We start from the raw sequence: 24,040 nt of genomic DNA, 5'->3' as shown, positions 1-24,040 counted from the left end.
GATGGGTGTTATGTGGCTAGAACGGGGCTGGTTGGTTAATAGCCTGGCAGCTGTGTTTTGCACCAGCTGTAAGCGCTGCAATTCTTTTGCTGGTAGACCAAGGTAGAGGGCATTACAGTAGTCTAAACGAGATGATACAAATGCATGTATGACTTTTGGCATGTCATCTGAGGGAATTAAGTGCTTGATTCTGGCTATGTTCCTCAGGTGAAAGAATGAGGATTTGATTGTGGCTGATATCTGATGTTTAAGTGTCAAGCCACCATCCAGGACAACGCCAAGATTCCGCACACGATCACTGGTCTGTAATTCTGAATCCCCGAGTGTAAGTCCAGTTGGTTGGCTATGCTGCAGTCTTGTCCTTTGATGTTGCGGTCGTAAATAAATTAAATAAATAAATAAAATAGGGAAATATTGTTAAGGGTGGTACACACAGAGAGCCGTATGTTTAATTTCTAAGCAATCTAACTAGAAATGAAGCAGGGATCTCTCCGTGTATATGCCCCATAGCAAAAGCAATGCACGGCCATGCGCGCCACTATCGCTGACTCTAGATTGGCCTGCATCCAGGCCAAATCTAGTTAGTTCACCCACTTCACCATTGGCTGAAGTGAACACGTCCCGTTCCGTCCCCTCGCGGGGGGGAGAGATGTGTGCTGAGCGTTCTGTGCTAGATCGCTCAGCACACATCGGTACGCGTGTAGCCCCCCCCCCCCCCCCCCCTTTAGACCATGGAGTTTACTGTACATGCGTGCTACAATTTTACATGAACAATCATGTACACTTTTTGTCTTGTTGCAAATAGTACAATAGAACATAATTCTTTTTATATTTGTTTACATGTAAAAATAAGAAGCGGTCATAAGTGGAACAATATAATGATGAAAAGCAAAAAAATCCAAACTTTTGTAACATTCTTGATGGAGCATGCTTACAAGTTGGGTCCAATGTGCAGTGTAAACAGGGTCTAACCCAGGTTGGAACTGTGTCCGGAAACCTAAGTCGAACCTGGGTTTTTTGTGTAAAGTGGTATTAGTGTGCCTTGAGGACAGAGTTCGGGAATGCCCGATATATAAGAATATAGCCATATACTGTAGAAACAAAGAGAGAAACAGTTACAACTGTGAGATGAAGGGGTTTATGTACTAACCTTGGAGAGAGTTAAAGTGGACGATTATAAAGTATCAGCCAGTCAGCACCTGTCATGTTGCAGGCTGGATTTGAAAAATGACAGTTAGGAGCTGGTTGGTTGGTTCTTTGTCCCTACATTTTAGCTCTCCAAGGCTTATTAAATAGATCCTGCACCTAGCGTAGGCAAGGGCAACTGCACATTGATGAGGACTATGGGGATAATTCAGATCTGATCGCAGCAGCAAATTTGTTAGCTAATGGGCAAAACCATGTGCACTTCAGGGGGGCAGATACAACATTTGCAGAGAGAGTTAGATTTGGGTGGGTTACTTTGTTTCTGTGCAGGGTAAATACTGTCTGCTTTATTTTTACATTGCAATTTAGATTTCAGTTTGAACACACCACACCCAAATCTAACTCTCTCTGCAAATGTTATATCTGCCCCCCCTCCCCCCCGCAGTGCACATGGTTTTGCCCATTAGCAAACAAATTTGCTGCTGCAATCAGATCTGAATTAGGCCATATTAGCAAACCAGGCACATACACCTATCAGCTATAATATTAAAACCACATGCCCAGTAATGTGTAGATACTACTTGGGCCGCCAAAACAGCTCTGGCTTGTCGAGGCATGAACCTCTGAAGGTGTCCTGTGGTATCTACCAAGACATCAGCAGAAGATTCTTTATGTCCTGTAAGTTGTGAGGTGGGGAACGGATCATACTTGTTTTTCCAGCACATCCCAGACTGGACCACTTTTGGTAGATACCACTGCACACTGGGAACAACACACAAGACCTGCCGTTTTGGAGATGATCTGACCCCATCATCTGGTCATTACAATTTGGCCCTTGCCAGAATATCTCAGATCCTTACGCTTTAGTTGCCTACCCTCCCTCATTCTGCAGGAGACGCCCTGAAATAGTAGCAATCTCCCTGATTGCACCTGACCCCCATTATGTAGCTATTACATTCTTGGGGGGGGGGAATAAATCAGAGATACATACATTCAAATGGGCTCATCAGTGCCATTTCCCTGCATTGTTATAAGGCACAATAAGGCAGATGTATTAAGCCTGGAGACGTGATAAAGCAGTAAAGCAGTGATAAGTGCAAGGTGATAACACACCAGCCAATCATTACAGGTTTGAAAAATGGCAGTAAAGGGGGGTACTCACAGAGCGATCGCTGCTTAAAACCTAAGCAATCTGACTAGATTGCTTAGATTTTAAGCAGTGATCACACTGTGTGTACCCCCTACAGCGCTAGCGAAGCGCGACCCCATGCATCGCTATCGCAGGTGCTAGATTGACCTGCATGCAGGCTCAATCTAGCAGGTCGCTCATTTCACCCGCTGGGTGAAATAAGTGGCCACCCCATCTCGCCCCGCACGCTCAGCACACATCACGCCCCATAGTTGAATGTGCCGAGAACAAAATCACACACAAATTATCAATGAAAATCAAATGTATTAACCCATGGAGGTCTGGATTTGGAGTCACACTCAAAATGAAAGTGGAAAAACACACTACAGGCTGATCCAACTTTGATGTAATGTCCTTAAAACAAGTCAAAATGAGGCTCAGTAGTGTGTGTGGCCTCCACGTACCTGTATGACCTCCCTACAACGCCTTGGCATGCTCCTGATGAGGTGGCGGATGGTCACCTGAGGGATCTCCTCCCAGACCTGGACTACAGCATCCGCCAACTCCTGGACAGTCTATGGTGCAGTTGGTGGATGGAACGAGACATGATGTCCCAGATGTGCTCAATTGGATTCAGGTCTGGGGAATTGGCGGCCAGTCCATAGCATCAATGCCTTCGTCTTGCAGGAACTGCTGACACACTCCAGCCACATGCATTAGGAGGAACCCAGGGCCAACCGCACCAGCATATGGTCTCACAAGGGGTCTGAGGATCTCATCTCGGTACCTGATGGCAGTCAGGCTACCTCTGGCGAGCACATGGAGGGCTGTGCGGCCCCCCAAAGAAATGCCACCCCACACCATTACTGACCCACTGCCAAACCGGTCATGCTGGAGGATGTTGCAGGCAGCAGAACGTTCTCCTTGGCATCTCCAGACTCTGTCAAGTCTGTCACATGTGCTCAGTGAGAACATGCTTTCATCTGTGAAGAGGACAGGGCACCAGTGGCGAATTTGCCAATCTTGGTGTTCTCTGGCAAATGCCAAACGTCCTGCACGGTGTTGGGCTGTAAGCACAACCCCCACCTGTGGACATCGGGCCCTCATACCACCCTCATGGAGTCCGTTTCTGATCGTCTGAGTAGACACATGCACATTTGTGGCTTGCTGGAGGTCATTTTGCAGGGCTCTGGCAGTGCTCCTCCTTGTACAAAGGCGAGGTAGCGGTCCTGCTGCTGGGTTGTTGCCCTCCTACGGCCTCCTCCACGTCTCCTGATGTACTGGCCTGTCTCCTAGTAGCGCCTCCATGCTCTAGACTCTAAGCTGACAGACACAGCAAACCTTCTTGCCACAGCTCGCATTGATGTGCCATCCTGGATGAGCTGCACTACCTGAGCCACTTGTGTGGGTTGTAGACTCCGTCTCATGCTACCACTAGAGTGAAAGCACCGCCAGCTTTCAAAAGTGACCAAAACATCAGCCAGAAAGCATAGGAGCTGAGAAGTGGTCTGTGGTCACCACCTGCGGAACAACTCCTTTATTGGGGGTGTCTTGCTAATTGCCTATAATTTCCACCTGTTGTCTATTCCATTTGCACAACAGCATGTGAAATTGATTGTCAATCAGTGTTGCTTCCTAAGTGGACAGTTTGATTTCACAGAAGTGTGATTGACTTGGAGTTACATTGTGTTGTTTAAGTGTTCCCTTTATTTTTTTGAGCAGTGTATATTCAGTATTGCTTTACCACATGTCAATTGGTTCGATCTGAAACCGTGACTGTGAATACTATAGGCCAAACGTAACAACCTGCCATTTGCAAGAGCTGGCAAGATTCTCACTAGATTTAAAGAGACAATTAGTTTAAAGACAAAACCAATTGGATTTTGCCTTCAAACTAATTGCCACTGTATATCAAATTTCTCTTACGTCCTAGAGGATGCTGGGGACTCCGTAAGGACCATGGGGATAGACGGGCTCCGCAGGAGACATGGGTACTTTAAGAAAGACTTTAGGTATGGGTGTGCACTGGCTCCTCCCTCTATGCCCCTCCTCCAGACCTCAGTTTACTACTGTGCCCAGAGGAGACTGGGTGCATTACAGGGAGCTCTCCTGAGTTTCCTGAAAGACAGTATATTTGTTAGGTTTTTTATTTTCAGGGAGCCTGCTGGCAACAGACTCCCTGCATCGAGGGACTGAGGGGAGAGAAACAGACCTACTTTAATGTTAGGCTCTGTTTCTTAGGCTACTGGACACCATTAACTCCAGAGGGATCGGTACGCAGGTCTCACCCTCGCCGTCCGTCCCAGAGCCGAGCCACCGTCCTCCTCGCAGAGCCGGAAGAAATTAGCCGGGTGAGTATGAGAAGAAAGAAGACTTCAGAGGCGGCAGAAGACTTCAGATCTTCACTGAGGTAACGCACAGCAGTAACGCTGTGCGCCATTGCTCCCACACAGCACACACAAACGGCAGTCACTGTAAGGGTGCAGGGCGCAGGGGGGGCGCCCTAGGCAGCAATAAACCTCGTTTTCTGGCAAAAGTATATATATACATAAAACAAACAAACATCAAACAGCGCTAAAGAAAGGTGTATAGATTTTTAATAAAAAATATATAGTAAAATAGATATATAAAAAGTGTACAAGTACCGACATTGATTGCACATAAAAACCTAAAATGCCTCACAATTGCAGCTTAATTGTTGATATAACTGATTAATAATTATGCAGAGATGGTTTGAAAGTCCAAGGTGGTATAAGACTTCATGCAGTTAGAATCAGCTGTGGTGGTAACTTTTTCAGTGCACTGAAATTAATAATTCTTTGTCCAGTTTAAAGATGGTAACAATGTTAATATACGGATAGGACTTGGACAGAGGCTTTAGTCAAAGATGTTTGAAACAATGTAGCACATCGGTATTTAAATTACCTTTTGCGTAACGCCCAGCTCCCAGCAGGGGGCAGTTTCGGGGACTCCCGGCTCCTGGTGTCTTCAACACATTATTGGTGCCATATCCGGAGGGTCCGAACAACGGGCTTTTCAGAGGATGAATTGACCGAGTGACAGATGCCAGTACTGGACACCAAGATGACGTCTTCCGCGTTTCTCCGCCTTTAAACAAGTCAGCGGCTTCTTCAGAGACGTTGTACCGAGTGTCCCTGTGTGTCCATTTATATAGCGGGTCCCGACCGCTCGCGCAGGCGTATTTCCTTTGCGTTCCAAGCCTCATCTTAGGCTGGAACGCACGCGCATGCGTGGGACTCCGTTCTCTGTCGTTACATAGTTTAACAGCTTTCCATGATTAAACCTGATTTCAGATACTCTGTTGCTTTTAGCTGCAACTTTGTCACAAATTAGACATCCGCATTGTAGCGTGCAGCACTGTATAGGACGACTCATATGATAGAAGCATATAACACGTTTTAACACAGGGATAGGTTTATAAATTAATAAACAAAACACACAATACTTATATATATATATATATATATATATACACATACACACACACACACACATACATACATACATACATACATACATACATACATACATACACACAGCTGGGCACTGTATATATAAAGAGCCCCAGCCAGGTTTTTTAGATATTTGAGCGGGACAGAAGCCCGCCGACGAGGGGGCGGGGCTTTTTCCTCAGCACTCACCAGCGCCACTTTCTCCACAGCACTGAGAGGAAGCTCCCCGGACTCTCCCCTGCTTATCCACGGTGAAAGAGGATTTTGAAGAGGGGAAGGGGGCACATATTTGGCGCAAAATACATACAGCGCTATCTAGGTAAACATATTGTGTGTGTTTTTTCCTGGGTCATATAGCGCTGGGTGTGTGCTGGCATACTCTCTCTCTCTGTCTCTCCAAAGGGCCTTGTGGGGGAACTGTCTTCAGATAAGAGGATTCCCTGAGTGTGTGGTGTGTCGGTACGCGTGTGTCGACATGTCTGAGGTAGAAGGCTTTCCTAGGGAGGAGAAGCAAATGAATGTGGTGTCTCCGTCGACAACGCCGACAGCTGACTGGATGGATATGTGGAATGTTTTAAGTGCTAATGTAAATTTATTGCACAAAAGATTAGACAAAGCGGAAGCTAGGGAACAGCCAGGGAGTCAACCCATGTCTGTCTCTATGTCGCAGGGACCTTCGGGGTCTCAAAAGCGCCCACTATCCCTAATAGTAGACACAGATACCGACACGGATTCTGACTCCAGTGTCGACTACGATGATGCAAAGTTACAGCCAAAAGTGGCTAAATGTATTTGATATATGATTATTGCAATAAAAGATGTTTTGCATATCACAGAGGAACCCCCTGTCCCTGACACGAGGGTACACATGTATAAGGGAAAGAAACCTGAGGTAACCTTTCCTCCCTCACATGAGCTGAACGAGTTATGTGAAAAAGCTTGGGAATCTCCAGACAAAAAACTGCAGATTCCCAAAAGGATTCTTATGGCGTATCCTTTCCCGCCAACGGACAGGATACGGTGAGAATACTCCCCTAGGGTGGACAAAGCGTTGACACGCTTATCCAAAAAGGTAGCGCTGCCATCCCAAGATACGGCTACCCTCGGGGATCCTGCTGATCGCAAGCAGGAGGGTACCTTGAAGTCCATTTACACACATTCGGGTACCTTACTCAGACCGGCTATTGCGTCGGCTTGGGTGTGTAGCGCTGTAGCAGCGTGGACAGATACCTTATCAGCGGAGATTGAAACCCTGGATAAGGATACCATCTTATTGACCCTAGGACATATAAAAGATGCTGTCTTATATATGAGAGATGCTCAAAGAGACATTGGTCTACTGGGTTCTAGAATCAACGCTATGTCGATTTCTGCTAGACGAGTCCTATGGACCCGGCAGTGGACAGGTGATGCCGACTCTGTTTGGGGAAGGTCTCTCGGACCTGGTCTCCCCAGCTTCAGCTGGTAAATCAAATTTTTTGCCTTATATTCCCTCACAGCCTAAGAAAGCACCACTTTATCAAATGCAGTCCTTTCGGTCACAAAGAAACAAGAGAGTACGAGGTGCGTCCTTTCTTGCCAGAGGTAAGGGCAGAGGGAAAAAGCTGCACAACACAGCTAGTTCCCAGGAACAGAAGTCCTCCCTGGCCTCTACAAAATCCACCGCATGACGCTGGGGCCCCGCTAAGGGAGTCTGCCCCAGTGGGGGCACGTCTTCGAATTTTCAGCCACATCTGGGTTCACTCACAGGTGGATCCCTGGGCAATAGAAATTGTTTCTCTGGGTTACAAGCTGGAATTCGAAGAGGTGCCTCCTCGCCGGTTTTTCAAATCGGCCCTGCCGACTTCTCCCCCAGAAAGGGAGATAGTGTTAAATGCAATTCACAAATTGTATCTTCAACAGGTGGTGGTCAAGGTTCCCCTACTTCAACAAGGGAGGGGATATTACTCAACCCTGTTTGTAGTCCCGAAACCGGATGGTTCGGTCAGACCCATTCTAAATTTAAAATCCCTGAACCTATACTTGAAAAGGTTCAAGTTCAAGATGGAATCGCTTAGGGCGGTCATCGCCAGCCTGGAAGGGGGGGATTTTATGGTATCTCTGGACATAAAGGATGCATACCTTCATGTTCCCATATATCCACCTCATCAGGCGTACCTGAGATTTGCGGTACAGGATTGTCATTACCAATTTCAGACGTTGCCGTTTGGGCTTTCCACGGCCCCGAGAATTTTCACCAAGGTAATGGCGGAAATGATGGTGCTCCTGCGCAAGCAGAGAGTCACAATTATCCCGTACTTGGACGATCTCCTCATAAAAGCGAGATCACGAGAGCAGTTACTGAACAGCGTGTCGCTTTCACTGAAGGTGTTACAGCAACACGGCTGGATTCTCAATATCCCGAAGTCGCAGCTGGTTACTACGACTCGTCTGACCTTCTTGGGCATGATTCTGGATACGGACCAGAAAAGGGTTTATCTTCCAATGGAAAAGGCTCAAGAACTCATGACTCTGGTCAGAAACCTATTGAAACCAAAACAGGTGTCAGTGCATCACTGCACTCGAGTCCTGGGAAAGATGGTGGCATCTTACGAGGCCATTCCATTCGGCAGGTTCCATGCGAGGACCTTCCAATGGGACCTACTGGACAAGTGGTCCGGGTCACATCTACAAATTCATCAGTTGATCACCCTGTCCCCCAGGGCATCTCTCCTGTGGTGGCTGCAGAGTGCGCACCTTCTAGAGGGTCGCAGGTTCGGCATTCAGGACTGGGTTCTGGTGACCACGGACGCGAGCCTCCGAGGTTGGGGAGCAGTCACACAAGGAAGAAACTTCCAGGGTCTTTGGTCAAGTCAAGAGACTTGTCTTCACATCAACGTCCTGGAGCTGAGGACCATATACAACGCCCTTCGTCAAGCGGAGACCTTGCTTCGCGACTTACCAGTTCTGATACAGTCAGACAACATCACCGCAGTGGCTCATGTAAACCGCCAGGGCGGCACAAGGAGCAGAGTGGCAATGGCGGAAGCCACCAGGATTCTTCGCTGGGCGGAAAATCATGTAAGCGCACTGTCCGCAGTGTTCATTCCGGGAGTGGACAACTGGGAACTTCCTCAGCAGACACGACTTGCATCCAGGAGAGTGGGGACTTCATCAGGAAGTCTTCGCACAGATTGCAAGCCAGTGGGGACTGCCCCAGATAAACATGATGGCGTCCCGCCTCAACAAAAAGCTACAGAGGTATTGCGCCAGGTCAAGAGACCCTCAGGCGGTAGCTGTGGATGCCCTAGTGACACCGTGGGTGTTCCAGTCGGTCTATGTGTTTCCTCCTCTTCCTCTCATCCCAAAGGTGTTGAGAATAGTAAGAAAAAGAGGAGTACAGACAATTCTCATTGTTCCAGATTGGCCGCGAAGGGCCTGGTATCCGGATCTGCAGGAGTTGCTCACAGAAGATCCGTGGCCTCTTCCTCTAAGACAGGACCTGTTGCAACAGGGGCCCTGTCTGTTCCAAGACTTACAGCGGCTGCGTTTGACGGCATGATCGTTGAACGCCGGATCCTAGCGGAAAAGGGCATTCCAGATGAGGTCATTCCTACTCTGATAAAAGCTAGGAAGGACGTGACAGCTAAACATTATCACCGTATATGGCGAAAATATGTTTCTTGGTGTGAGGCCAGGAATGCTCCTCCGGAAGAATTCCATCTGGGCCGTTTCCTTCACTTCCTGCAAACTGGAGTGAATTTGGGCCTAAAATTAGGCTCCATTAAGGTTCAGATTTCGGCCTTATCCATTTTCTTTCAAAAAGAATTGGCTTCTCTCCCACAAGTACAGACTTTTGTGAAGGGAGTGCTGCATATTCAGCCTCTTTTTGTACCTCCGGTGGCGCCTTGGGACCTTAACGTGGTGTTGAGTTACCTTAAGTCACACTGGTTTGAACCACTTAAAACGGTGGAGTTAAAATATCTCACTTGGAAGGTGGTCATGTTGTTAGCCTTGGCTTCGGCTAGGCGAGTGTCGGAATTGGCGACTTTGTCTTATAAAAGCCCCTATCTAGTTTTCCATATGGATAGAGCGGAATTGCGGACCCGTCCTCAATTTTTGCCTAAGGTGGTGTCATCTTTTCATATGAACCAACCTATAGTGGTGCCTGTGGCTACACGAGAATTGGAGGATTCCGAGTCCCTTGATGTGGTCAGGGCTTTGAAAATGTACGTGACCAGAACGGCTAGAGTCAGAAAAACAGAAGCTCTGTTTGTACTGTATGCAGCCAACAAGGTTGGCGCTCCTGCTTCAAAGCAGACTATTGCTCGCTGGATCTGTAACACGATTCAGCAGGCGCATGAGATGGCTGGATTGCAGTTACCAAAATCGGTCAAGGCCCATTCCACTAGGAAGGTGGGCTCGTCTTGGGCGGCTGCCCGAGGAGTCTCGGCACTACAGCTGTGCCGAGCTGCTACTTGGTCAAGTTCAAACACCTTTGCAAAGTTCTATAAGTTTGATACCCTGGCTGAGGAGGACCTCCTGTTTGCAGCCACCCAAGAAGAGCCCACCTTCCTAGTGGAATGGGCCTTAACCGATTTAGGCAATGGTAATCCTGCCGTAGAATGCGCCTGCTGAATCGTGCTACAGATCCAGCAAACAATAGTCTGCTTTGAAGCAGGAGCGTCAACCTTGTTGGCCGCATACAGAGCTTCAGTCTTCCTGATCCTAGCCGTTCTGGTCACATAAATCTTCAAAGCCCTGACCACATCCAGGGACTCGGAATCCTCCAAGTCCCGTGTAGCCACAGGCACGACAATAGGTTGGTTCACATGAAAAGATGAGACCACTTTTGGAAGAAATTGAGGACGAGTCCTCAAATCTGCCCTATCCACGTGAAAAACCAAGTATGGGCTTTTATGTGATAAAGCCGCCAATTCTGAAACACGCCTTGCCGAAGCTAATGCCAACAACATGACCACTTTCCACGTGAGGTATTTCAACTCCACTGTTTTGAGTGGTTCAAACCAAGGTGACTTGAGGAAACGTAACACCACGTTAAGATCCCAAGGCGCCACCGGGGGTACAAAGGGAGGCTGAATATGCAGCACTCCCTTCACAAAAGTCTTTACTTCAGGAAGTGAGGCCAATTCTCTTTGAAAGAAAATGGATAAGGCCGAAATTTGGACCTTTATGGACCCTAATTTTAGGCCCAAATTCACTCCTGTTTGAAGGAAGTGAAGTAGACGGCCCAAATGGAACTCCTCCGTAGGAGCAGCTCTGGCCTCACACCAAGAAACATATTTTCGCCATATACGGTGATAATGTTTCAACGTCACGTCTTTCCTAGCCTTGATCAGGGTAGGAATGACCTCCTCCGGAATGCCCTTTTCCGCTAGGATCCGGCGTTCAACGATCATGCCGTCAAACGCAGCCGCTGTAAGTCTTGGAACAGACAGGGCCCCTGTTGCAACAGGTCCTGTCTTAGAGGAAGAGGCCACGGATCTTCTGTGAGCAACTCTTGCAGCTCCGGATACCAAGTCCTCCGTGGCCAATCTGGAACAATGAGGATTGTTCTGACCCTGCTTATTCTTATTATTCTCAACACCTTGGGTATGAGAGGAAGAGGAGGAAACACATAGACCGATCTGAACACCCAAGGTGTCACCAGAGCGTCTACCGCATGAGGGTCCCTTGACCTGGCGCAATACCGCTTTAGCTTTTTGTTGAGACGGTATGCCATCATGTCTATTTGAGGCAGTCCCCACCAACCCGTGATCTGTGCGAAGACTTCTTGATGAAGTCCCCACTCTCCCGGATGCAGGTCGTGCCTGCTGAGGAAGTCCGCCTCCCAGTTGTCCACCCCCGGGATGAACACTGCTGATAGTGCGCTTACATGGCCTTCCACCCAGCGTAGAATCCTGGTCGCTTCTGCCATGGCCACTCTGCTCCTTGTTCCGCCTTGGCGGTTTATATGAGCCACTGCCGTGATATTGTCTGACTGAATCAGAACCTGTTTTCCCCGAAGCAATTCCTCCGCTTGACGCAGGGCGTTGTATATGGCCCTCAACTCCAGGACGTTGATGTGGAGACAAGTCCCTAGATTTGACCAGAGACCTTGGAAATTTCTTCCCAGTGTGACTGCTCCCCAGCCTCGGAGGCTTGCGTCCGTGGTCACCAGGACCCAGTACTGAATGCCGAACCTGCGACCCTCTAGTAGGTGAGCACTGTGCAGCCACCACAGGAGAGATACCCTGGTCCTGGGAGACAGGGTGATCCTTTGATGCATTTGTAAATGGGACCCGGACCACTTGTCCAAGAGGTCCCATTGAAAAGTCCTCGCATGGAACCTGCCGAAGGGGATGGCCTCGTATGAAGCCACCATCTTCCCCAGAACCCGTGTGCAATATGCACTGAAACCTTTTTTTTTTGGCTTTAATAGATTCCTGACCAGGGCTATGAGCTCCTGAACCTTTTCGATCGGAAGAAAAACCTTTTTCTGGTCTGTGTCTAGAATCAGGCCCAAAAAGGTCAGACGCGTTGTAGGGACTAGCTGGGACTTCGGTATATTGAGAATCCAGCCGTGTAACTGCAACGTCTTTATGGACAGAGACACGCTGTCCAGCAACTTCTCCCAAGATCTCGCCTTTATGAGGAGATCGTCCAAGTATGGGATAATTGTGACACCCTGCCTGCGCAGGAGCACCATCATTTCCGCCATTACCTTGTTGAAAATTCTCGGGGCCGTGGAAAGCCCAAACGGCAACGTCTGAAATTGGTAGTGACAGTCCAGCACTACAAATCTCAGGAACGCCTGGTGAAGGGGGAATATCGGAACATGAAGGTAAGCATCCTTTATGTCCAGGGACACCATCCAATCCCCCCCCTCCAGGCTGGCGATAACCGCTCTGAGTGATTCCATTTTGAACTTGAACCTCTTCAAGTACAGGTTCAGGGATTTTAGGTTTAAAATGGGTCTGACCGAACCGTCTGGTTTCGGGACCACAAACAGGGTTGAGTAATATCCCTCTCCTTGCTGGAGATGAGGAACTGTGACAAACACCTGTTGAATATACAATTTTTGGATTGCTGCCAACACTAGCTCCCTCTCCGACGGGGAAGAGCCGATTTGAAAAACCGGTGAGGAGGCAAGTCTTCGAATTCCAGCCTGTATCCCTGAGAAACAATCTCTAATGCCCAGGGATCCACCTGCGAGTGAACCCAGACGTGGCTGAAAAACCGAAGACGAGCCCCCACTAGATCTGCCTCCCCCCGGGAAGCCCCAGCGTCATGCGGTGGACTTTGCAGATGCAGGGGAGGACTTCTGCTCCTGGGAACTAGCTGTGTGCAGCTTTTTTCCCTTGCCTTTTCCTCTGGCAACAAAGGACGATCCCCGTACCTTCTTGCTCTTATTGGAACATAAGGACTGCATTTGATAATGAGGTGCCTTTTTTGTATGCTGCGGGGGGACATAAGGTAAGAAATTCGACTTACCAGCCGTAGCAGTAGAGACAAGGTCCGAGAGGCCGTCTCCAAACAACTCCTCCCCTTTGTAAGGCAAGGACTCCATATGCCACTTTGAATCGGCGTCTCCCGTCCACTGTCGGGTCCACAAGAGCCGCCTAGCAGAAATAGACATAGCATTTATTCTGGAGCTTAGTAAACAAATGTCTCTTTGAGCATCTCTCATATACAAGGCAGCATCTCTGATATGCTCTATGGTCATTAAAATGACATCCCTATCTAAGGTGTCAATCTCCGTAGATAAGGAATCTGCCCATGCCACAACAGCACTACAAACCCAGGCCGACGCCATAGCCGGTCTAACAATAGTACCTGAATGAGTAAATGTTCTTCATGGTAATTTCCTGCCTGCGATCAGCAGGATCCTTGAGGGAAGCCGTATCTTGAGAAGGCAGTGCCACCTTTTTGGATAAGCGTGTCAGCGCCTTGTCTACTTTAGGCGAAGATTCCCATCGTATCCTATCCGTTTGTGGAAAAGGATACGCCATAAGAATCCTTTTGGGAACTTGTGGTCTCCTATCTGTAGATTCCCAAGCCTTTTCGCACAATTCGCTCAGCTCAAATGAGGACGGAAAGGTGACCTCAGGCTTTTTCCCTTTATACATGTGTACCCTCGTGTCAGGGACAGGGGGTTCCTCAGTAATATGCAAAACCTCTTTAATGGCAATAATCATGTACCGAATACCTTTTGCCACCCTGTAATTTTGCATCTTCATAGTCGACACTAGAGTCAGTATCCGTGTCATCGATCTGGGATATGGTGCGCTTCTGAGACCCCGAAGGTCCTGGCGCCACAGGGACAGGCATGGTCTGGCTACCTGACTGATCCCTAGCTTCAGCCTTGTCTAACCTTTTATGCAATAGACTGACATTTGCATTTAAGACATTCAGCATATCCACCCATTCCGATGTCGGCGTTGCCGACGGCGACATGACATTCAAGCACTCCCCCTCCACGTCAAACATGTCGACACACGCGTACCGACACACTTCACACACACAGGGAAACTCTTTTCTGAAGACAGTATCCCCTTTAAGGCCCTTTGGAGAGACAGAGAGAGAGTATGCCAGCACACACCCCAGCGCTATACCCCTGAAAAAAAACAAAAACCCAGAATGCCCTTTTCCAGAAGCGCTGAGTAGTAATAAAACGCCAATTATGTGCCCCCCCTCTCCTTCAAACCCCCTTTCACGGTGTGTAAAGCAGGGGAGAGTCCGGGGAGATTCCTCAGCAGTGCTGTGGAGAGAAAATGGCGCTGGCGAGTGCTGAGGGAGAAGCCCCGCCCCCTCGGCGGCGGGCATCTGTCCTGCTCAAAGTTATTAAAAAATGGCGGGGGCTCTTTTATATACATGTACAGTGCCCACCTGTACATGTATATTGTCTTTTGCCATAAGAGAGGTGTTATATTGCTGCCCAGGGTGCCCCCCCTGCGCCCTGCACCCTTACAGTGACCGGAGTGTGTGAGGTGTATGGGAGCAATGACGCACAGCTGCAGTGCTGTGCGTTACCTCAGTGAAGCTCTGAAGGCTTCTGCCGCCTGAGACGTCTTCTGACTTCGTTTCTTCTGGCTCTGTGAGGAGAACGGCGGCGCGGCTCTGGGAGTGAACGCCCAGGACGAACCTGTGTTCACCCCCTCTGGAGCTAATGGTGTCCAGTAGCCGAGGAAGCAGAGCCTATCATTTAAGAAGGTCTGCTCCTCTCTCCTCAGTCCCTCGATGCAGGGAGCCTGTTGCCAGCAGTGCTCCCTGTAAAAATATAGAAAAAAATCCAAACAAAAATGCTTTTTAGGCAGAGAACTCAGGGGAGCTCCCTGCAGTGCACCCATTTCACTCTGGGCACAGTGTAAAAACTGAGGTCTGGAGGAGGGGCATAGAGGGAGGAGCCAGTGCACACCCAGATACCAAAGCTTTCTTAAAGTGCCCTATCTCCTGCGGAGCCCGTCTATTCCCCATGGTCCTTACGGAGTCCCAGCATCCTCAAGGACGTTAGAGAAATTTGTATTTTAAAAGTGTATTAAAAAATATTTTGTTTATTGTAATCATATAGTATCATTTAGCGCTGTATACTTTTTCTCTTTATCCCACTTACTTTGGGAGATTGACTATCTCCTGTTATACAGCTGCTAGGTTGAAACACTCATTGGAGCGTCTGAGTTTTATATACGAGTTATATAAAACTTTTATAGGTTTGGAAAAATGGTCTGCTATATAACTGTATAGTGCATGCCCAGCTTAAGAGATATGCCTCCTAAAAGATTTATCAGTTCCTGTTCCACATCTCCACCTGTACGGAGATGCACTCCTATTAGTGGTCAGTGATGTTACTCCCAGAGAGTTCCAGCATAACCCACATCTACAGTCTCCAAATACTTCTGTTATTTTCCCACACTTATTCATCACGTACCACCTCATGATGAAATCACCTATAACAGCACAGACAAAAAAAAAAGTGTAAAATACTATGGAAAACGGAAAAAGCAAACAGGTATGCACAGGACTCATTTAGAAATTGGAAGATGAAAACTTGCAACAGAAAAGATGAAAGAAAAAAAGGGTAATGGTAAAGATACTCTATATAATAAAATCAAGTATTGCAGGGTGTATGCGCACTAAACTTAACTTGCATCGTGCACACCTAACCCAAATACAAAATAATTACACTATGCCTCCATAAAGGCTCAAGACCGTACGAAGACACAGAGGAGCAGGAGAGTGGTGGAGACCCAGTACTGCCAGGGGACAGAAAGAAAAAGGGAAGTGAAAGAGGGAGAAGAGTATCAGACAGAGCGAGATACAGATATTACAGGGATTTAGAGGCAGGGAAGAGATAGATGATAAGAAGGGGAGAGAGGAGGAGGAGAGAAAAAAAAAAAAAGATTTTAAACCTACCGGTAAATCTATTTCTCCTAGTCCGTAGAGGATGCTGGGGACTCCGTAAGGACCATGGGGTATAGACGGGCTCCGCAGGAGATAGGGCACCTAAAAAGAACTTTGACTATGGGTGTGCACTGGCTCCTCCCTCTATGCCCCTCCCCCAGACCTCAGTTAGAGAACTGTGCCCAGAGGAGATGGACAATACAAGGCAGGATTTAGCAATCCAAGGGCAAGATTCATACCAGCCCACACCAATCATACCATGTAACTTGGAACATACATAACCAGTTAACAGTATGAACAAACGACAGTAACGGGCCAAGACCGATGTCAACTGTAACATAACCCTTATGTAAGCAACAACTATATACAAGTCTTGCAGAGTTTCCGCACTGGGACGGGCGCCCAGCATCCTCTACGGACTAGGAGAAATAGATTTACCGGTAGGTTTAAAATCTTATTTTCTCTTACGTCCTAGAGGATGCTGGGGACTCCGTAAGGACCATGGGGTTTATACCAAAGCATCCAATCGGGCGGGAGAGTGCGTATGACTCTGCAGCACCGACTGAGCAAACGCTAGGTCCTCATCAGCCAGGGTATCAAACTTGTAGAATTTAGCAAAAGTGTTTGACCCCGACCAAGTCGCCGCTCGGCAAAGTTGTAATGCCGAGACGCCTCGGGCAGCCGCCCAAGAAGAGCCCACCTTCCTAGTGGAATGGGCCTTAACCGAATTTGGTACCGGCAATCCAGCCGTAGAGTGAGCCTGCTGAATCGTATTACAAATTCAGCGAGCAATAGTCTTATTGGCCTCATACAGGACAAACAGAGCCTCTGTTTTCCTAATTCTAGCCGTCCTGGCTACATAAATTTTTAAGGCCCTGACTACGTCCAGGGATCTGGAATCCTCCAGGTCACTTGTAGCCACAGGCACCACAATAGGATGATTCATATGGAACGAAGAAACCACTTTAGGCAAAAATTGCGGACGTGTCCTCAATTCAGCTCGATCCACATGAAAAATCAAGTAGGGGCTCTTGTGTGACAAAGCCGCCAATTCTGACACTCGCCTTGCTGATGCTAAGGCCAACAACATGACCACCTTCCAGGTAAGAAATTTCAACTCAACCTTGTTAAGCGGTTCAAACCAGTGTGATTTTAGGAACTGCAACACCACGTTCAGGTCCCATGGTGCCACTGGAGGCACAAAAGAGGGCTGGATGTGCAGCACTCCCTTTACAAACGTCTGGACTTCTGGAAGAGAAGCCAATTCCTTCTGAAAGAAAATCGAGAGGGCCGAAATCTGTACCTTAACAGAGCCTAATTTCAGGCCCATATCCACTCCTGTCTGTAGGAAGTGGAGAAGACGACCCAGATGAAAATCTTCCGTAGGTGCATTCTTGGTCTCACACCAAGACACATACTTTCGCTAGATACGGTGATAATGTTATACCGTCACCTCCTTCCTAGCATTTATTAAAGTAGGGATGACCTCTTCTGGAATCCCCTTTTTCGCTAGGATTCGGCGTTCAACCGCCATGCCGTCAAACGTAACCGCGGTAAGTCTTGAAATACACAGGGCCCCTGCTGCAACAGGTCTTCCCTCAGAGGAAGAGGCCAGGGATCTCCTGTGAGCATCTCTTGTAGATCCGAGTACCAGGCCCTTCGAGGCCAGTCCGGGACAACGAGTATCGTCTGTACTCTTCTTAGTCTTATGATCCTCAACACTTTTGTGATGAGAGGAAGAGGAGGTAACACGTAGACCGATTTGAACACCCAAGGTGTTACCAGAGCGTCTACTGCTACTGCCTGAGGGTCCCGAGACCTGGCGCAATACCTCCGAAGCTTTTTGTTGAGGCGTGACGCCATCATGTCTATTTGAGGAGTTCCCCAAAGACGTGTTACGTCTGCAAACACCTCTTGATGAAGTCCCCACTCTCCTGGATGGGGATCGTGTCTGCTGAGGAAGTCTGCTTCCCAGTTGTCCACTCCCGGAAAGAAGACTGCCGACAGAGCGCTTACATGATTTTCCGCCCAGCGAAGGATCCTTGTGGCTTCCGCCATCGCGACTCTGCTTCTTGTCCCGCCTTGGCAGTTCACATGAGCCACTGCTGTGACATTGTCTGACTGAATCAGAACCGGTAGGTTTCGAAGAAAACTCTCCGCTTGTCGAAGGCCGTTGTAAATGGCCCTGAGTTCCAACACATTGATGTGTAGACAGGACTCCTGGTCTGACCAAAGACCCTGAAAATTTTTTCCCTGTGTGACCGCTCCCCATCCTCGGAGGCTCGCGTCCGTGGTAACCAGGATCCAATCCTGAATTCCGAACCTGCGACCCTCCAGGAGGTGAGCACTTTGCAACCACCACAGGAGGGACACTCTGGTCCCTGGGGACAGAGTTATTTTCCGATGTAAGTGCAGATGGGACCCGGACCACTTGTCCAGAGGGTCCCATTGAAAAGTCCTTGCATGGAACCTTCCGAAGGGAATGGCCTCGTAGGCCGCCACCATTTTCCCCAGAACTCGAGTGCATTGGTGAACTGACACCCTTTTCGGTTTTAGCAGGTCTCTGACCATGTTCTGGATGTCTTGAGCTTTCTTCTATTGGGAGGAAGACCTTAATTTGTTCCGTATCCAGTATCATACCTAGGAACGGTAGACGAGTTGTCGGAATCAACTGTGACTTCGGTAGATTTAGAATCCAACCGTGTTGCTGGAGCACTCTCAGAGAGAGCGCCACTCTGCTCAGCAATTTCTCCCTTGATCTCGCTTTTATCAGGAGATCGTCCAAGTATGGGATTAATTGTGACTCCATGCTTGCGCAGGAGCACCATCATTTCCGCCATTAACTTGGTGAAAATCCTCGGGGCCGTGGAGAGTCCAAACGGCAACGTCTGAAATTGGTAATGACAATCCTGTACAGGGAATCTCAGGTATTCCTGATGGGGGGCATATATGGGGACATGAAGGTACGCATCCTTTATGTCCAGAGACACCATAAACTCCCCCTCCTCCATGTTGGCTATTATCGCTCTGAGTGAGTCCATTTTGAATTTGAATCTTTTTATGTACAGGATTAGGGATTTCAGATTAAAAATAGGTCTGACCGAACCGTCCGGTTTCGGGACCACAAATAGGGTAGAGTAGTAACCTCTTCCCTGCTGGTGCAGGGGAACCTTGATTATCACTTGCTGTATACACAGCGTTTGAATTGCAGTTAACACTACATCCCTTTCCGATGTGGAAGCTGGTAGGGCCGATTTGAAAAATCGGCGCGGGGGCACCTCCTCGAATTCCAATTTGTAACCCTGGGAATCTATTTCCAATACCCAGGGATTCAGGTCCGAACTGACCCAGGCCTGACTGAAAAGTCGAAGACGTGCCCCCACCGGTGCGGACTCCCTCAGGGGAGCCCCAGCGTCATGCTCTGGGTTTTGGAGCAGCCGGGGAGGACTTTTGTTCCTGGGCACCTGCCGCAGCAGGTGCTCTCTTGCCTCTGCCCTTACCTCTGGCGAGGAAAGAGGATCCCCGACCTCTTTTGGACTCGTGCGACCGAAAGGACTGCATCTGATAGGGTGTTACTTTCTTTTGCTGTTGGGGAATATATGGTAAAAAAATTTGATTTACCTGCTGTAGCTGTGGAAACCAGGTCCGTCAGCCCATCCCCAAACAATACATCCCCCTTATAGGGTAGTACTTCCATATGTTTCTTGGAATCCGCATCACCCGTCCATTGGCGAGTCCATAAAGATCTTCTCGCTGAGACAGACATGGCATTGGCCTTAGAAGCTAGCAATCCAATGTCCCTTTGAGCATCCCTCATAAATAAGACTGCGTCTTTAATATGGGCTAGAGTTAGGAATATAGTATCCTTATCCATATTATCAAATTGATCTGTCAGCTCATCTGTCCAAGCTGCAATTGCGCTACACACCCATGCCGACGCAATTGTCGGTCTTAGCACAGCACCCGTATGAGAATAAATACACTTTAATGTAGTTTCTTGCCTGCGATCTGCAGGGTCCTTAAGGGCTGCTGTGTCAGGAGACGGTAGCGCCACTTTCTTGGACAAGCGCGTCAGGGCCTTGTCCACAGTGGGGGGTGATTCCCAAATGTCCCTGTCCTGCTTAGGGAAAGGGTATGCCATATAAATTCTTTTGGGGATCTGCGGTCTCTTATCCGGAGTCTCCCAAGCCTTTCCAAAGAATTCATTTAATTCATGAGATGTGGGAAAGTTAATAATCTGTTTGTTTTCCTTAAACACGTGTACCCTTGTGTCGGGGACCAAGGGTTCATCCACAATATGCAACACATCCCTTATTGCCACAATCATACACTGAATGGTTTTAGTCACCCTAGGGTGCAATTTTACTTCATCATAGTCGACACTGGAATCAGAATCCGTGTCGGTAGTAGTGTCTTGTGTAAAGGGACGCTTTTGAGACCCCGACGGGCCCTGTGAGTCGGTCCAATCTGAGGATTGACCCCCTGATGTCCCCCCTAAATCAGCCTTATCAAGCCTTTTATGTAAAGATGCCACACTTGCATTCAACATATGCCACATGTCCATCCAATCTGGAGTCGGCACAACCGACGGGGACACACCACTCATTTGCTCCACCTCCTCCTTGGAGAAGCCTTCCGCCTCAGACATGTCGAGACACACGTACCGACACCCCACACACACAGGGATTAACCTATAAGGGGACAAAACCCCAACAAGGTCCTAAGGAGAGTCAGAGAAAGAGTATGCCAGCACACACCAGCGCTTAAAAACACTGGAAAAAATATGTCCAGATAGCGCTTTTTTATATATATTATGCCAATTCCCACTCACTGCGTCGCTAATGTGCCCCCCTCCTCTTTTTTCCAGCCTGTGAGTTCAGCAGGGGAGAGACCAGGGAGCCAGCGTTTTCCTCATGCAGCTTCTGTGAAGAAAATGGCGCTGGTTAGTGCTGAGGATCAAGCCCCGCCCACCCGACGGCGGGCTTCCGTCCCAGTGATTCTTCAATAAAATGGCGGGGGATCATAGATTTACTGCCTCCGCAGTCTAATCCAGCTGTATTTGTGCCAAAATGTGAGGTTTATTGCTGCCCAGGGCGCCCCCCCCTGCGCCCTGCACCCTTCATTGCTGCTCTGTGTGTGTGTGACTGGGAGCAATGGCGCGCAGCTTACCGCTGCGCGCCTTACCTCATGAAGATCTGATGTCTTCTGCCGCCTAAGATGTCTTCTGCCTTCTCATCCGGCTTCTATCTTCGGCATCTGTGAGGAGGACGGCGGCGCGGCTCCGGGACGAACCCCAGGTGAGACCTGTGTTCCGACTCCCTCTGGAGCTAATGGTGTCCAGTAGCCTTAGAAACAGTGCCCAACTTGACAAGCCAGCTCTGCTTCTCTCTCCTCGGTCCCACGATGCAGGGAGCCTGTTGCCAACAGGACTCCCTGAAAATAAAAAACCTAACAAAATTATTTTTCCACAGAAAACTCTGGAGAGCTCTCTGCAGTGCACCCATTCTCCTCTGGGCACAAGATCTAACTGAGGTCTGGAGGAGGAGCATAGAGGGAGGAGCCAGTGCACACCCATAGTCAAAGTTCTTTTTAGGTGCCCTATTTCCTGCGGAGCCCGTCTATACCCCATGGTCCTTACGGAGTCCCCAGCATCCTCTAGGACGTAAGAGAAAAAGGCGCTAAAATAAGAGAGGGAGCTATTACCTAGGCAGCACCAAGGACAACGGTTCCTTTTTTATAAGTTAAGGTGCATACACACTGCCCGTTTTTGCCCAGCAATGATCGTGAACATCGATGGCAGGAAAATAGCTCAGTGCATACACACTCAGCTATTTTTCCTGTGCTCAGCAATGTTCACAGGGGGGGGGGGGGGGGGGGGAGAAGCACTTTCCACAGTAGGAGACTGTGGAAAGTGCTTCACACGGCTGTTCAAACAGCCCGACGGACATCGATGATGCGGTAGCGCACATCAGCGCTCACCCATACACACTGGCCAAGTATGAACTCAAAATGCCAAAAGTTAGCCCAGTGTGTATGGGCCTATAGTCTTTAGCGAGTGCTAAAGGGGTTATACCGCTTGTTCAGTATTTAACAGGCAGTGATCGGCTTAGCTTATAGTTGTTTGTCAATGTACCTGTTATGCCATCTATAGATGGTGTTAGCGCTACTGGGCCTAATTCACATCTGATCGCAGCAGCAAATTTGTTAGCTTATGGGCAAAACCATGTGCACTGCAGGGGAGGCAGATATAACGTGCAGAGAGAGTTAGATTTGGGTGTGCGGTGTTCAAACTGAATTCTAAATTGCAGTGTAAAAATAAAGCAGCCAGTATTTACCCTGCACAGAAACAACATAACCCACCCAAATCTAACTCTCTCTACACATGTTATATCTGCTCCACCTGCACTGCATATGGTTTTGCCCATTAGCTGACAAATTTGCTGCTGCGATCAGATCTGAATTAGGCCCACAGTCGAGACCCAACAAAAGCCTAAAGTCCCCTACACACTCAGCGACCCGCCGCCGAACTGCCCGACAACGGTTACGGCTCACTGTGCTCGCCACGCTGCAGGGACGTTATTCTCCCTCCAGGGTTGTTGCGGACATCCCAAGAGGGAGAATAGTGGTCGGTATTCCGGCACCAGTATGCAGAGCACCGGGATCCCGAGTGCCTCCTGGATTGAGCCTAATGACTGTGAGGAATAGAGATTTTTTTATAAGAGTAGTGCCGGGGTTAAGTCAGAACAGGGGGTATTTATCAGAGGCTGGAGAGAGATAAAGTACTAACCAATCAGCTTCTATCATTTTACAGGCTGACTGGAACCTCCCTCTTTATGGGATGCGGTCAAGATCCCGCCGGACGGAATCCCAGCGGTCGAAATACCGACGCCGGAATCCCGACCGGCACAATCCCGACATATTCTCCCTCCATGGGTGTCCACGACACCCATAGAGGGAGAATAAATTAGTGTGCCGAACGTAGCAATGCACCGAGTCTACAAGGTGCTGCGATACGCTCGCCACCCCTGTTGGGATTGTGTGGTCGTGATTCCGGCGTCAGTATTTCGACCGCCGGGATCCCGTCAAGCGGGATTTAGTACTGATCCCCTCTTTATCTCTCTCTAAGCCTTGGTAAACCTCCCCCTTTCTAACTTGCAATACCCCAGCACTATGCATAGTATAATAATCTTCTCCCTATTCCTCAGAGGCAATATGTAAGCTGAAGCAGTGACACATGAGCTCCCACCCAGTACCCAGGCACATATACTAAGCAGGTGTATACAATATAACAGGATCATCTGACCATGTTGCTAATGCCGGTCTGCTCAGTATAAGGGCTTCCTTCCTCCTTGTCAGGCTGTTGTACACTCGCATCCCAGTGTCATGTCCACTAGGGGTCGCTCGACATCCAGCAGCAGAGGAGCACAGCCTGCGTGCCTGCACATTAACAAGTGCTCCATCTGAGACAACGGAGAGCAGCACTCTGCAGCCAGCCGGGCCCAGGCACCGCTGCATCGTCCTGCACACGCCGGCGGTATCCTGCAATATATTACACTGGGCCGGTGGCCATGCTATAGCCCTTCCACATGCGCGCAGTACTCAGTGTCTGACAGGGGAAAGACCAGCCTCTAGTACATAACCCATCCTCTTCCTCTGCTCCAGTCCTCCCACAATTAACCCGCTAGCCTCCTCAGGGTGACTGACGCTGACTGAATAGACACATATGGCAATACTGCATAGCGATACATAATAGTGTCTTTGGCTTGGATGACAGATACAGTTTTATTTCCCATTATTATAGTATGGCTTTGTGGGTATTATGTATATCTGTCCCCCGGAGCCGATACTGTCCGCTTGTCGCTGCTTTGTGCTGTTTGTTTATCAGACATCCGCCTGCAGCAGACGTGCACGG

General features: G+C 48.7%; 1 protein-coding gene across 2 annotated transcripts in view; it reads right to left on the bottom strand.

The window, feature by feature from the left end:
- CARS2 (cysteinyl-tRNA synthetase 2, mitochondrial) overlaps positions 1 to 23,795 on the bottom strand; it is a 208,820-nt gene extending 185,025 nt beyond the window's left edge. Inside the window, exon 1 of one of the 2 annotated variants that reach the window (XM_063953167.1) lies at positions 23,432 to 23,795. In XM_063953167.1, the coding sequence (XP_063809237.1) occupies positions 23,432 to 23,643 (212 nt within the window). In that variant the 5' untranslated portion in view covers positions 23,644 to 23,795. The remainder of the gene's footprint in view (positions 1 to 23,431) is intronic. The other variant, XM_063953166.1, reaches the window with a different exon arrangement.
- Positions 23,796 to 24,040: the final 245 nt, after the last annotated feature.

The sequence above is a fragment of the Pseudophryne corroboree genome, chromosome 2, assembly GCF_028390025.1.
Source record: "Pseudophryne corroboree isolate aPseCor3 chromosome 2, aPseCor3.hap2, whole genome shotgun sequence".
Taxonomy (NCBI): Eukaryota; Metazoa; Chordata; class Amphibia; order Anura; family Myobatrachidae; genus Pseudophryne; species Pseudophryne corroboree.
The sequence above is the reverse complement of the archived record's forward strand: the minus strand, read 5'-3'. Positions and strand labels throughout refer to the sequence as shown.